Below are 15,997 nucleotides of genomic sequence, written 5' to 3' on the forward strand. Positions count from 1 at the left end.
CTTAAAACCAGTTACTCTGGCGGATGGGGCTCATAGCTGTGGTCGGTAGCTCACCTAGGAGAAGGAAAACTCTGATCTCAAACCTCTGCTGCCTTGCGGCTATACCCACTCATGCGGGAGGCTTCAGGAGTAAACCCCGAGGAAATATCTGGAGCTGGAGTCCCTTATGCTGTTTTAAGTTGAGCTCAACGCTGGCTGGCAACTCAAGTGACACCAATCTGCAGTGGCCTCTGCCGTTCCTTTGTGTTCATTAACTGCATGGAGAGGGAGAGTCTGCTAAATGGGCATCAGCTTTCTCTCCATATCGTACTGCCCTCACTTGTCTAATCACGTAGACAGCTAGGATGCAACATTCATGGTCGATCCTGATCAGTGGAGGGCCTAAGTGAAAAGTCTCCGACCTGCTGGTACTTCCAGTCGTGACTTCAGTTTGTTTACCTTTTCCCCCGCCCCCCGTCCCTTATTTTCCTTCATTTCTGTGGTTCCTTCACCTCCTCTCTCTTCTCCCCTGCTGTCATGACCTGCTCATCAATCCCTCTGGTTACCCCATCTTTATATTTATCCTTTGTCTCTTTGTCTCCTTGCAGAGTTTTTCTTCTTCAGCCTTTTGTCTCTTCCACCTATCGTCCAGGTTCTCACATCGTTCCCTTTCAGCCCTGCACCTCACCTTCCCCCTCACCTGAACTTGTGTACCACCCACCATCTTGTACCCTTCCCCCCTCCTCCCTCTCCCTGCCCTCTTTCTTTCCAGTCAGAAGAAGGGCCTAGGCTTAAAGTGTCAGTTGTTCATTTCCCTCCAGCATTTTGTGTGTTGTCAATTTAGACTGTGTGTTCCTCCTGTGTATCAGCCATTATCCTCCATTCCCTTCATATTCGTATGTCTGTCTGACAGCCACTTCAACTCCACCAAACTGCATCCTTCCAAAGCTAAATCTCGTAACCCACTCTACATAGAAAACTTGTCCTTCACATGGCCTTTAAACTCCACTGCCTCCCCCACCCACGCCACAACTCTATCCTTAAAGACCTGTCCCTTGGTGTTTCACATTTGTACCCTGGCAAAAAGATTCTAACAAACTATTCCTGTCATCATTTTAAAAACGTCCAAGTATTCTCTCCAATGTAAGTTTATCCAACCTTTCATGATTGCTCATAACCTCTAATCCAAGCAGCATCCTGGTCACCCTCTTCTCCACCACATCCTTCTTACTATGGGGGTGACCAGAATTTCATGTATACTCCAAATCATTTCATTCTGCCATTTCATCATGGCTGATTCATTTCCCCCTCAGCCCCAATCTCCTGCCTTCTCCCCATATACCTTCATGCCCTGACTAATTTATCAACCTTTGCCTTAAATATACTCAATGATTTGGCATCCACAGCCGCCTGTGCCAATGAATTCCACAGATTCACCACTCTCCAGCAAAATAAATTCCTCATCTCCATTCTAAAAAGGGTGTACCTCCATTCTGAGATTTTGATTTCTGGTCTTAGACTCCCCCACCATAGGAAATATCCTTTCCATATCCACTCTATCGAGGCTTTTCAACATTCAATAGGTTTTAATGAGGTCACCCATCATTCCACTGAATTCCAGCATATACAGGTCCCGAGCGGTTAACTGATTCAGCTTTATAATTCTTAATTTGACTATATGGTTAGTAAAGAAAACAAAAAAAAAGGACCCATTCTCATGAAACAGTCTAATGTGCAACGTTGGAACTCACTGATAAGGCTGTTCGTCCACCATCGACCTCCTCCAGTCGTCGCTGACCTTTGGACCCTCACTCCAAGTCCACTCTGTCCGAGGTCTACCAACTCTCTCCATTCGCATCTTCTCTCCTCATCTCTCCCCAGCAAAAGACCGCAAAATCCCAGCTCTCAGACACACAAGAAAAAACAACATCCCGGTCATTGGCTAGCATGCCCCGTTATCTCTAGTCATAACCCAAACATTGCTGCTACAGAGAAACCATTACCTCAGCAGTGGAACATTACAGAGAAGCCATTACATTAGCAGTGAAACCTTACAACATGTTACAATTGCATTTGCCTTCCTTACCCACAGATTCAACCTGCAAATTAACCTTCAGGGAATCCTGCACGAGGACTCCCAAGTCCCTTCGCACCTCAGATTTTTGAATTTTCTCTCCATTTATTCCTTCTACCAAAGTGCACGATCATATACTTACTGACACTGTATTTCATCTGCCTTTTCTTTGCCCATTCTCTTAATCTGTCTAAATCCTTATGTAGCTTCTCTGCTTCCTCAAAACTACCTGCCTCTCTACTTATCTTTGTATCATCCACAAACTTGGCCACAAAACCATCAATTCTGTCATCCAAATCATTGAAATCTAACGTAAAAAGTATCCAACTAGAAAAGGCTCCCTTTATTCCCAGTCTTTGCCTCTTGCCAATCAGACAATGCTCTATGCATGCTAGTATCCTTCCTTTAATACCATGGGCTTTTAACTTGTTAAGCAGCCTCATGTGCAGCATTTTGTCAAAGGCCTTCTGAAAATTGAAGTACACAACATCCACTGACTCTCCTTTGTCTATCCTGCTTGTTATTTCTTCAAAGAATTCCAACAGATTTGTCAGGCAGGATCTTCCCTTGAGGTAACCATGCTATGACCTGTTTTGCTATGTGACTCCAAGTAGCCCAGAACCACATCCTTAACAATCGACTTCAACATCTTTGTAACCACTAAGGCACTCCTTTCCTTTGCTAGCCTACCGGTCATCCTTGGGCAAGGTGTAGCATGTGCTTAGTCCCCTTGATCAGGGTTATATGAAGCCACAGGAGCAGGTGGTGGATGATCGTATGAACAACCGGTGCACATCCCAAGTCCTGGTAATGCGAGACAATCTCTGAAGAGTATTGATAATGGCTCAAGTCACCTTTCTTGTAAAGACTCTGCTTGGAAGAAGGCAATGTAGAAAAATTTGTCAAAAACAGTCATGGTTAGGGAAAGACCATGATCGCCTACGTCATACGACGTGACACACAATGAATAAACAAAGTCAAACTTAAGTTTTCTATAGCTGTGTTCTGACTTCTTTTGTAACCAACCTGCATTGGATCCCATATGCCTTAAGCTTTTAGATCTGACTGCTATGCAGGACCTTATTAAAGTCTATATAGACATCCTGCCTGCATCAGTCTCAGTGTGCTCCTCGTAAAACTAAACGAGGCAGCATTTTCTCCACATAAACTAAAATTCATTTACCGGTATATTATTTTCAAAAAATGCAACAGCAGAAATCTGCTGCAATAGGAATGTAAGAAATTCTGAATTTCAGTTAATATCTGTGGGTGAGGAAATTGTTAATGTTCGTTCTGAAGAACTGGGACACAGAAAATAATTGTAGAGATGGGGAATTGTACAGAGGGAATATCTACGGTGGAGTGAGGCCAGGCTTGCGGACGTGATCCTGCTATTTATAGAACAGTCTGGCAAATATAATGAAAGAAGATAAGCAAGACAGGTTGTAGGGATGGAGAGAGGGACAGAGGGGAGGGGGGAGAGATGGCAGGGGGGATGAGAGAGGAGAGAGAAAGGACAGAACAATGTGATCTCAAGGTTGTGGAATGCAGGTTAGAGGTGTGCTGACACCTGAAGTGAAAGGAGAACACAGGCCAAGCTCAGCAGCATCTGTGGAGAGAATCTGATTGAATAAAACAGAGACATAACCTCAGCTGGTCTATTCAGATACATCTGAGCAATTTATATGAAATTATTATATTTGCTCTTGAGATCTGAAGGGTGCAATATGCTTGGATAATAAAAAAAAACTGCAGATGCTGGAAATATAAACCTGAAAACAAGAATTTTAGAAAGACTCAGCAGGTCAGGCAGCATCTTGGGAAGAAATCCCAGGTTAGCAGTTCAGGTTTGAGACTTCATCAGGACCAAACAGGAGTTTTCGGTTTTATCCAATTGGAGTCGTGCCGGCTTTACCAGCATCTTTTAGTTTGGTTACTTACTGTAGGTTGCCAACAGCAGCTCCCTGTCATTGCCTAGTCTTTCAAGTTATCCAAGGTGTAGCCCATCTTCTCCTCCTCCTCCCAGGGATGACGGCTTTGGAGCTTCTGTTGCTGTTTCTGTAGCTCTGGGTTTTTATAGGATGGTTTGCTAACCCCATACCCAACCCTCCTTTTACAGCCGAGTTTGGGACTGTCCATGGGGAGTTCATACCCAACCCTCCTCCTTTCACAGCCGGGTTTGGGACTGTCCATGGGGAGTTCATACCCGTTCCTCCTCCTTTCACAGCCGGGTTTGGGACTGTCCATGGGGAGTTCATACCCGTTCCTCCTCCTTTCACAGCTGGGTTTGGGACTGTCCATGGGGAGTTCATACCCAACCCTCCTCCTTTCACAGCCGGGTTTGGGACTGTCCATGGGGAGTTCATACCCGTTTCTCCTCCTTTCACAGCTGGGTTTGGGACTGTCCATGGGGAGTTCATACCCGTTCCTCCTCCTTTCACAACCGGGTTTGGGACTGTCCATGGGGAGTTCATACCCAATTGGGACTGTCCATGGGGAGTTCATACCCGTTCCTCCTCCTTTCACAGCCGGGTTTGGGACTGTCCATGGGGAGTTCATACCCAACCCTCCTCCTTTCACAGCCGGGTTTGGGACTGTCCATGGGGGGTTCATACCCGTTCCTCCTCCTTTCACAGCCGGGTTTGGGACTGTCCATGGGGAGTTCATACCCAACCCTCCTCCTTTCACAGCCGGGTTTGGGACTGTCCATGGGGAGTTCATACCCAACCCTCCTCCTTTCACAGCCGGGTTTGGGACTGTCCATGGGGAGTTCATACCCAACCCTCCTCCTTTCACAGCCGGGTTTGGGACTGTCCATGGGGAGTTCATACCCAACCCTCCTCCTTTCACAGCCGGGTTTGGGATTGTCCATGGGGAGTTCATACCCAACCCTCCTCCTTTCACAGCCGGGTTTGGGATTGTCCATGGGGAGTTCATACCCAACCCTCCTCCTTTCACAGCCGGGTTTGGGACTCACCATGAAGGGGTTAGTTCCTCTGCTGATTGTTAGTTGCTAAAGCTCTGTGTTATTTTTTTGCAGGTACCACGTGTTTGAATGTAAACTATGGATGAAGATCAGGATGAGCCGGTTAATAGAAGCACAGCACTGGGAAAAACACAAAGGAAGCGGGAAATAGTTAGCATTTTCAGCGACGAAGGTAATTTTGCAGTCATAAGGCATTGAAAGGCTGTTCGATCCCCCCTCCCGTCCATACCATTCAGTGTGCATGTATCTGTAATTAATCCCACCTCCTAGCATGCACTTACTTAGTTAAGCCCATTTATCTGGATCAGATATGGATCATTAGTAAAATAAGATGCAATATTGATTAATCAGCACATTGCCAAAGCTGAAATGTAAACTGGGCTGTTGTGGTAGTGGAGGGAAGAGAGTTGTTTTTAACTTGGGTCAGTGCACCAGGCCATGTCTTTGCACATTTATAAAAATGTCTTCAGGCCTCATTGAAATCATCCTCGAGAGGAAAAGTTTACGCATAGTGGTTTGCGTAACAGTATTACAACTCGGGTCATTCCGGAGTTCGGAGTTCAATTGCACTGCTGCCTGTACATTCTCCCTGTGACTGCATGGGTTTTCTCTGGATTCTGTGGTTTCCTCACACATTCCAAAGATGTAATGATTTGTTGGTTAATTGGTCATTGTAATTTGTCCTGTGATTAGGCTAGGGTTAAATAAATGGGTTGCTGGGTGGATTGTTTCTTTGGGCCAGAAGGGCTCATTCCATACTACATAGAACATAGCATAGGAACAGGCCATTTCGCCCACAGGCCTGTGCCATACAAGCAAATCAAAAATGTGCAAACACTAATCCCTCCTATCTACACTATGTTCACATCCCTCCATCCTCCTTGTATCCATGTGCCTATCTCTTAAAAGCTTCCAGTGTATTAGCCTTTACCACTGTACCAGGTATCCATGACTCTCTGAGTAAAAACCTTACCCCTCACGTCCCCTTTGAATCTACCTCTCCTCATCTTCAATGCATGCCCTCTCTATTAGACATTTCAACCCTGGGAAACAGATACTCTTTGTCTATGCCTGTTATAATCTTGTAAACCTCTTTCAGATCTCCCCTCAGCCTCCAATGCTCCGGAGAAAAGAATCCAAGTTTTTTCAGCCTCTTGTGATAACGTGTGCCCTCTAAACCAGGGAGCATCCTGGTAAACCTCTTCTGTACCCTCTCCAAAGCCTCAGCATTCTTCATATAGTGGGACGACCAGAAATGTATGGCAAACTCCAGATGTGGCCTAACCAGAGTTTATAACCAGAGTAGCATTCTCTCCTGATTTTTTAACTCAATGCCTTGTCTGATGAAAGCAAGCATTCCATAAGCCGCCTTGACCACCCTATCGTCCTGTGTAGCCACTTTCACAGAACTGTGAACTTGGATCCCAAGATCTCTCTGCTCAGCAAAACTGTTAAGGACCTTGCCCTTAACAGTGTACTGTCTCTTTGTATTTGCCCTACCAAGATGCAATACTTCACAGTTATTTGCCAATTCTCAGCCCATATCTGCAACCAATCTATATCGTGCTGTATTCTTTGCTAGTCCTTTACGCTATCCACAACTCCAACAATCTTTGTATCATCCGCAAATTTACCAACAGACCCATCTACATTTTCATCCAGTTCATTTATATACATCACAGTCAGCAGGGGTCTCAGCACAGATCCCAGCGGAACACGACTAATTACAGACATTCAGCTCAAACAAGTCCCTTCAACCACTACCCTCTGCCTTCTATGTGCAAGCCAGTTCTGCATCCAAATAGCCAATTTGCTGTGGATCCCGTGCATCTCAATCTTCTGGATTAGCCTCCCATGACTTTGTCAAACGCTTTACTAAAATCTATGTAGACAACATCCACTACTCTACCCTTAGCAGTCTCTTTGTCACCTTGTCAAAGAACCGAATTGAGTTAGTAAGGCACAACCTGCCACACGCAGAGCTATGCTGGTTCTTCCTAAAAAGGCCATGGGTTTCCAAATGCTCATATATCCTATCCTTAAGAATTTTCTCCAGCAATTTCCCTACAACTAGTGTGAGACCCACCAGTCTATAGTTCTCAGATATATTTTATAGATCTCATTCATTGCTTCATCCTAGATATCATCCGTGAGTCTGCTCTGTACCATCTCTGGTGCTATCACAGCTCCCTTATAGTGTGGTGACCAGAACTGCATTCAGTACTCCAGATGAGGTCAGAGAAATACCTTATAATGGAGGTTCTTTTCTTCCTCTCCGGTGCTATCATGGCCTCCCAATAGTTTAGTGACCAGAACTGCATTCAGTACTCCAGATGAGGTCAGAGCAATGTTTTATAATGTTGGAGTATAACCTTCTTTTCTCTTGTGTTCAATGCTTATATTTGAGGGATGGTACGGTAGTGTAGTGGTTAGCACAACGTTTTACAGTACCAGCATCCTGGGTTCAATTCCCACTGTTGTCTGTAAGGAGTTGTACATTCTCCCCATGACTACATGGGTTTCTGCGGTTGCTCCCTTTCCCCCCACAATCTAATGACCTACTGATTGGTAGAGTAATTGGTCATTGTAAATTGTCCTGTGATGAAACTAGAGTAAAATCGGGGGTTGCTGGGTGGCATGGCTTGAAGGGAAGGGCCTGTTCTGCACTGTATCTCAATAAACAAGTAGAATAAATAAGTAAATAATGAAGGCCAACACGTTCAATCATGTTACCTATTTATTTTTATTTAGAGATACTGCACATTAACAGGCCCTTCTGGCCCAGCAAGTCCATGTGATCAATTAATCTAATAACCTGTACATCTTTGGACTGTGGGAGGAAACCCATGCAGACATGAGGATGATGTATATACTTCTTACAGACAGCAGCAGAATCGAAGCTTGTGCAGTAATAGCATTGTTCTGCAGTGCTGTGGTTTACTAGGGCCAGACTTGTACAGTAAAGAACAGATCTCTAAGGAGTGTTGCAGAACAGAGAGACCTAAGGATGCAGGTACATAATTCCCTGAAAGCTGTGACATAGGTAGATACTTTATCACGTTTGCCTTCATCAGACAGGGTGTTGAGTACCAGAGTTGGGATGTTCTGTAGGATGTTGGTGAGACTGCACCTAGATTATCTTGTGCAGTTCTAGTCACTGTACTCTAGGAAGGATGTGATTGCATTGGAGAGATTACAGAAAAAAAGAGTCATAGGTATGTAGTTAGGACTGCAATGCTTGAGTTAAAATGAAGGACTGTGTAGGCTGGGACTGCCCTATCTACCTATGCTGTATCTTCAATGGTCTTTGGACTGGTATAGCAAGGTTAACAGGATTGAGGGGTATTGGCCTGGGTCATTGTGGTTCCCAACATAATCACGCTTAGTCCAGGTTATGCTGCAACTGGAATTATTATATCAGCTGGGTGTCTGAAGCCCCATTAATGAATTAAGCTTCACCTCAGCTAAAAATATTTAATTTAGCTGAAAGGGTTAACAATGCCATATGGTGAATCAAGCTAATAGATACTTCCTGACCTGGGCAGTGGCAAGCTTAACAGTTCCCAAACTTACTTAAGCCCATCACCCCTACCGAGGCAAAGGGCGCTGACACCAGCTCACCAGAGTCCTCTGTCCTGGGCTAGTCATTCATGTTGTCCCCAGGTTTAGCCCATCTTATTGGTTTATCCTTTCTCTTCCAGACAGGAGGTCTTTGGAACTTCTAGCCCATGCCCAACCCTCTCCCTCTTGTAGCCTGGCCTGGGGCCATCTATGGTGGAGTTAGCAGTTCTCAAAGCTTATTTGAAAATGTGGTGTGGAATTTACTAAATATGAGGTTAAATAAACATCCATCTTGAGTTGTTTTGAACCTCACTATAGTTTCTCAGTAGAGTAACACGGTCTTTGTCTCATCGCTGTGCTAAGGGAGCTAGATCCTATCTTAGTCCTCGAGGGCAGTTACATGGAGATTTCAGTAAACTTCTGACCAACAATAGCCCATGGGTTGTCCACATTCCCTTCAGTCAGCAAGGTAGGATTCCAACTAGACTGCTGCTTGTGAAGTACTGAATGCTGTTTCCTTTTGTTAGAGGAATCCAGTAGTGAAGATGATGATGACATGGATGAGGGCGATACAGATGATGAGGATGATGGAGAAGGTGCAGAAGATGATGACCTAGAGGATGAAGATGATGGCGATGAAGAGGAAGATGAAGAGGAGGAGGAAGGTAGGTTATTTAATTCATTAATTAAACATAGTACACTACAACACAATACAGGCCCTTCAGCCTATGATGCTATGTCAAATTTTAATCTACTCTAAGATCATTCTAACCTTTCCCTCCCACAGAGCCCTCTATTCTTCTATCATCTATGTGCCTATCTAAGAATCTCTTAAATGCCCCTAATGTATCTGCCTCTGCAACCACCCAAGGGTGTCCCATGCACTCAGTGCTTTCTGTGTAAAAATTAAACTTACCTCTGATACCCCACTTGTACATTCCTCCAATCATCTTAAAATTATGCCCTCTTGTATTAGCCATTTTCACTCCAGCTGTCCACTCGATCCACGCCTCTTATTGTCTTGTACACTCCTATTAACCTCCTTCACTCCAAAGAGAAAAGCCCTAGCTCACTCAGCATATTTTCATAAGACATGCTCTCCAATCCAGGTAACATCCTGGTAAATTAACTTTATTTACTTAAACCATTTGAGGGCACGGATACCCTCATGTTTACTGATTTGATAGTGTCAGATTTCTATTTACATCTCCAAGCCGGTTTTGGGTATGTTGATACAACTGCTAAAGTCACATTTTAAAAAATAAGTTGCACATTTGAAGAAACTTGTTCTTGTTCCCCTAAAGACTGGCCTAGTGCTGTAATTGACTGGGCCTCATTGGTTAGTATCTGAAAACCCAGCTGGGGCAACATGAATGAACCTTGTTGCGCTTGGAGTATTGTGAACAGTTTTTGTACCCTTTAAGAAAAGATGTGCTCACTGGATTTTAGAAGAATGATGGGGTGGGGGGGGAATCTCACTGAAACCTGTTGAATATTGAAAGACCTCAATCGTGTGTTTCCTGTAGTGGTGAGTCCAGGACTAGAGGGTACAGCCTCAGGATAGATGGACATCAATTTAGAACAGAGATGAGGAGGAATTTCTTTTCCTAGAGGGTCTTGAAAAAGGCTTAATAGATTATGGGCAGAAGGCAGGAGAATGGGGTTGAGAGGGATAATGAATCAGCCATGAAGGAATGACGTAATGGGCAGAATGACCTAATTATGCTCCTATGTTTTATGGTCTTATGGTTCTGCCTGAGTACATCCAGTTCAGATTAAATATTAGCTTTATTTGTCACATGTGCTTTGAAGCATACTGTGAAATGTGACTGCTGGGTGTTGATTAACAGCAGGACTTTGTCCGATCTTTATGTCACTCCACTCAAGGGCTGTTGTACCTCTGTTCGCCTGAGAACATAGACTATGTATACATTCGGCATCATGATCGACAGCTGTCAAAGGCTGGGAAGTCTGTTGCTGTGCTTTCTTCTGTGCATTGTGCCTTTCTGCCTCTTGTGCAGTCCATGTGTGGTGAAGGAACTCTGCCAAACAATGTCATGTTCTTCCATATTAAAGTACGTGTTATCCTGCTCAAGCTCTCAGGTCTTCCACCAGCCTCTTAAATTTAAGTAATCTCCTTGAAAGTTAATTGACAGGTCAGCCACGCTCCCAAATTGTGGAGTTCAATATCTAAAACTATAAGGGATGCAGACTCAGTTGACACTTTTAAACACCAGCTCAAAACCGATTTATTTAACTTAGCTTTTAACTAATTTTTTTGTCTTTTATTTCATGTTTGCACTTTATCCCATTATAAAGCACTTTGAACTACATCATCGGTATGAAAAGTGCTCGATTAATAAATTCATTATTATTAAAGTAAAATAAAGTACACACAGTTCAGCAGCAATTTCTTCCCTTCTGCCACCAGATGTCCAAAGTCAATGAACCCATGAATATTACCTCACAGTTTTTCTATTTGTGATCTCTGTTTGCACTAGAAGTCCTAGTCATGAAAAAATACGGCACAGAAACAGGACCTTTGGCCCATCTTGTCCACACTGAACCATTTAAGCTGCCTACTTCCTTTGACCTGTAGTAGGACCATAGTCCTTCATACCCTTATCGTCCATGTTCCTGTCCAAACCTCTTAAACGTTGAAATCGAGCTTGCATGCACCACTTGCACTGTCAGCTCATTCCACATTCTCATGACCCTCTGAGTGAATAATTTCCCCTTAAATATTTCACATTTCACCCTTGACCCACGAGCTCTAGTTGCAGTCCCAACCTCAGTGGAAATGCCTGCTTATTAATAGCGTTGATAAATTAATAACTACTTATTAATTTAATTTATATGTATATATATTTCTTTTTGTAATTTATAGCTTTTTAAAATTTTGCATTGTAATGTACTGCTGGTGCAAAACAACGAACTTCACAAAACATGCCAGTGATATTAAACCTGATTCTGATTCCGTGGTTGACATTCTTTAGTTAATACGAACGTGGATTAGGGGAGGGTGGTAGACATTACCTTATTTATTCAAGTTCAGTGCACCATGTAATTTAAAAAATATATATTTATTTCAAGAAAGATGTGGAGCAGGCCCTTCTGGCCCTTTAAGTGTGCCACTCAGCATTCCCTGACAGCCTCCAGTTTAACCCTTACCTGACCACATGGCAATTACAATGACCAATTAACCTACTCACTGATATGTCTTTGGACTGTGGGAGGAAACCGGAGCAGCCAGAGGAAAGCCACGCAGTCCATAGGAAGGACATACAGATTCCTTACAGGGAATTCCAGGATTGAACTCCAAGCTCCACCCTAAGCGATAATAGTGTCGTGCTAATCGCTACGTTACCGCGCTGGTTTTGATCGTGGTGATTTGATCTGTATAAATAGTAGATAGGGCAAGATTTTCACTGTATCTTGGTACATGTAACACTAATAAATCACTTTGGCAAGGCTTTTGACAAGGTCCCAGATGGCAGATTAGTTCAGCAGATATACCAGATTGATGACTGGAATATGAGAGCAAGGGTGTGATGCTGAGGCTTTATAAGGCATTGGTCAGACTGCACTTTGGAGTATTGTGAGCAATTTTGGGCTCCTTATCGAAGAAAGGATTTGTTGGCATCTGAGAGGGACCAGAGGAGGTTCACGAGAACGATTTGAGATTGAAAGGATAATGTATGAGGAGCTTTTGATAGCTCTGGGCCTGTACTCACTGGAGTTTAGAAGAATGGGGGGGGAGGGAGAATCTGATTGAGACCTATTGAATAGTGAAAGGCCTAGATAGAATGAATGTGGAGCGGATATTTCCTAAAGATGAAGAGGAATTTCTTTAGCCAGAGGGTGGTGAATCTGTGGAATTCAATGTCACGGATGGCTGTGGAGGCCAAATCATTGGGTATATTTAAAGTGGAGGTTTACAGTTTCTTGATGAATTGAGTGCTTCAAAGGTTACAGGGAGAAGGCAGGAGAATGAGGTTGTGAGGGATATTACAATTGTAAGAAGAAGTTCGTGAACCCTTCTCAATTATCTGGTTTTCTGCCTTAATTGTGGTCTGATCTACATCTAACTTGCAATAATAGACAAACCCAATCTGCCTAAACTAATAACACACAAACAATTGTGCTACTTCTCATCAGATCTGAGTACACCATTTGAACAATCACAGTCTGGGTTCAACAAAGTATGTGAACCTCTGGGCTAAATCCTTCTACAAAATCTATTTGGAGTCAGGTGTTCCAGTCAATGAGATGAGATTGAAGTGTGGGTTGTAGAGATGCCCTATTCTATACACAAAAATACAACTGCAGATGCTGTGGATCAAAGAATACGTACACAACGCTGGAAGAACTCAGCAGGTCAGGCAGCATCCGTGAGAAAAGAGTAGCCAATGTTTCGGGCCGAGACCCTTCATCAGGAATGGAAGGGTCTCGGCCCGAAACATTGGCTACTCTTTTCTCACGGATGCTGCCTGACCTGCTGAGTTCTTCCAGCTTTGTGTACGTATTCCCTGTTCTATACAGCTGGGTACAGGTATTGATTTTAACCAATGTTTTGATGACAAACGCTGGCATCTTCATCAGGGATGATGTCTGCGCATTTCTAATTCAGTAGTATTTATACCCCTATTGTCCATCGCCGACTGGTTAGTCCTCATCTAATCAGGTTTCCACTCTTCCACTACGTTTATACAGGTAGTCCCCGAGTTACGAATGTCCGACTTACGGACAACTCATACTTAAGAACCGAGGAAGGAGAACGCCGTCTGCCATTTTAAGTCAGATTGCGATGCTGTCTGCCATTTTAAGTCGTTGCCATTGACACTGTGTTGAGTGTTTAACCTTGTATTTGGCTCAAATTTTTCTTAGTAAGATTCACCCTGACCCCATGCCCACTGCATTGAATGTGTGCCTTAAGGCTCCTGTACCACCTCCTTAATGGTAGCAATGAGAAGAGGGCATGTCCTAGGTGATGGGGGTCCTTAATGATGGATGCTGTCTTCTAGAAGCATTGCCTTTTAAAGATGTCTTCAATGCTGGGGAGGCTAGTGCCCATGATGGAGCTGGCTGAGTTTACAACTTTCTGCAGCTTTTTTTAATCCTGTGCAATGGCGTCTCCAGACCAAATGGTGATGCAACCAGTCAGAATGTTTTCTATGGTACATCTTAGAAAGCTGTGGGTATCTGTGGTGACATCAATTGTCCTCAAACTCCTAATGAAATATAGCCCGTTGTGCCTTCCTTGCAATTGCATCAATATATTGGACCTAGGATAAATCTTCAGCGATGCTGACACTCAGGAACATGAAACTGCTCACCCCATTGCGGCTTGAAGTTGAGTAGTGGGAATGTCATTAATTTTGTCAAACACTTTTTATCTTGTTGGACTTTGAAGATGATGAGGCTGATGGTGCGGCTGAAGGAGTGGACGCTGAGAAATCTGGCGCTGCAGAGAAGTGGGCAAGTGGCTCTGACGAGGAGAGTGAGAATTGCCCAATCTGTCTCAATGCTTTCCGGGATCAGGCTATTGGAACTCCAGAGAGCTGTGTGCATTACTTCTGCCTTGATTGCATCCTCGAATGGGCAAAGGTGAGTACTGTCAACACACAGAGTTGGATTGTGATGTTATAATCTATGGTTCTCTCAGAAGTCAGGAGAGCGGCACAAATCTGATGCTTCACAAATGTTTTGTTAAGCATTGAGAAAAAACAAAAAAAACACAAGCAGAATATAGTAGCAGAAGACTTAAGGGCAAAGAGACTAGGATCAAGTTGGTGCTGACCATGTGGTGCAGCATTTTTATACCCTGGATCAGCAAAATTCCATTCAAATTTGCAGCTAAAAGGCAATCAACGAGATAGCTCTTAATCACATAATCCAGTACCAAGAGAAGATTCCAGAATTATACCAGTAGTATAACACAAGGGGACACATTGAACAACTGCATATACATATTATGTCCACTAGGAAGCATAACACCCTGTCATATGCATATAAAAGCTACTTAAGTACAACCAGATGATTAATTGTTAAATTGCAAAGAAAATAACAATCAAGTAGTCCAATTTACGAATTCAGCAGTTAGATCCATCGTCAGTAACGTGCTAAACTTGTGTCAAATTTGTAACCTTTCCAAACCTGAAATTAATGATTGACAGACATCTTCCTCCAGAGTAGTAACTGACGGATGTCAGCCTCTGGGGTAGTGCATGATAGATAGCAGCCTCCAGGGCAGTGCGTGGTAGATACCAGCCTCCGGGGTAGTGCGTGGTAGATACCAGCCTCCGGGGTAGTGCGTGGTAGATGCCAGCCTCCGGGGTAGTGTGTGATAGATGCCAGCCTCTGGGGTAGTGCGTGATAGATGCCAGCCTCTGTGGTAGTGCGTGGTAGAGGCCAGCCTCCGAGGTAGTGCGTGGTAGATGCCAGCCTCTGGGGTAGTGCGTGGTAGATGCTAGCCTCCGGGGCAGTGGCTGGTGCACGTCACTCTCTGCTCACACATCTGCATCAGTTATGTGTTATGACCATAGGCATAGGAGCAGAATTAGGCCATTTGCCTATTGTGTCTGCTCTGCCATTCATTCATGGCTGATCCTTTATTTCCACTCCTCAGCTCCACTCCCTGGTCTTCTCCCCATTACCTTTGATACCGTGTCCAATCAAGACCCTATCAGTCTCCACCTTAAGTACACCCAACGACCTGGCCTTCACAGCTGCCTGTGGTAACAAATTCCACAAATTCAACACCTTCTAGCTAAAGAAAATTTTCTGCATGTTTTAAACGGAAATCCCTCTGTCCTGAGGTTGTGCCCTCTTGTCTTTGACGCACCTACTGTGGGAAACATCCTTTCCATATCTACTCTGTCTATTCCTTTCAACATTTGGGAGGTTTCAATGAGATTCCATCTAAATTCCAGCGAGTACAGACCCAGAGCCATCAAACGTTCCTCGCATGATAACCCTTTAATTACCAGAATCATCCTTGTGAACCTCCTCTTAATCCTCTCCAATGCCAGCACATCTTTTCTTAGATGAGGAGCCCAAAACTGTTCACAATACTCAAGGCAAGGCCTTACCAGGACTTTATAAAGCCTCAGCATCACATCTCTGCTCTTGTATTCTAGACCTCTTGAAATGAATTCTTAACATTGCATTTGCCTTCCTGACCACCGACTCTACCTGCAAGTTAACCTTGCGTTTTCCAGCATTGTATTTCATTTACCATTTTCGTGCCCATTCTTCTAATTTGTCTAAGTCATTCTGCAGCCAACCTGTTTCCTCAATACTGCATGCCCCTCCGCCAATCTTCATATCATGTGCAAACTTGGCAACAAAGTCATCTATGACTTTGGCAAACTTGGCAACAAAGACAGGAAGCAAAG

The 15,997-nt window shown here is 43.9% G+C and overlaps 1 protein-coding gene across 2 annotated transcripts in view; it reads left to right on the forward strand.

The window, feature by feature from the left end:
• phrf1 (PHD and ring finger domains 1) overlaps positions 1 to 15,997 on the forward strand; it is a 179,922-nt gene that overhangs the window by 14,346 nt on the left and 149,579 nt on the right. For both annotated transcript variants that reach the window (XM_073049972.1, XM_073049973.1), the window contains 3 exons: positions 5,094 to 5,211; positions 9,128 to 9,265; positions 14,014 to 14,207. In XM_073049972.1, the coding sequence (XP_072906073.1) occupies positions 5,118 to 5,211; positions 9,128 to 9,265; positions 14,014 to 14,207 (426 nt within the window). In that variant the 5' untranslated portion in view covers positions 5,094 to 5,117. Of the gene's footprint in view, positions 1 to 5,093; positions 5,212 to 9,127; positions 9,266 to 14,013; positions 14,208 to 15,997 lie in introns of those variants that run through there.

The sequence above is a fragment of the Hemitrygon akajei genome, chromosome 6 (genome assembly GCF_048418815.1).
Source record: "Hemitrygon akajei chromosome 6, sHemAka1.3, whole genome shotgun sequence".
NCBI classification, from domain to species: domain Eukaryota; kingdom Metazoa; phylum Chordata; class Chondrichthyes; order Myliobatiformes; family Dasyatidae; genus Hemitrygon; species Hemitrygon akajei.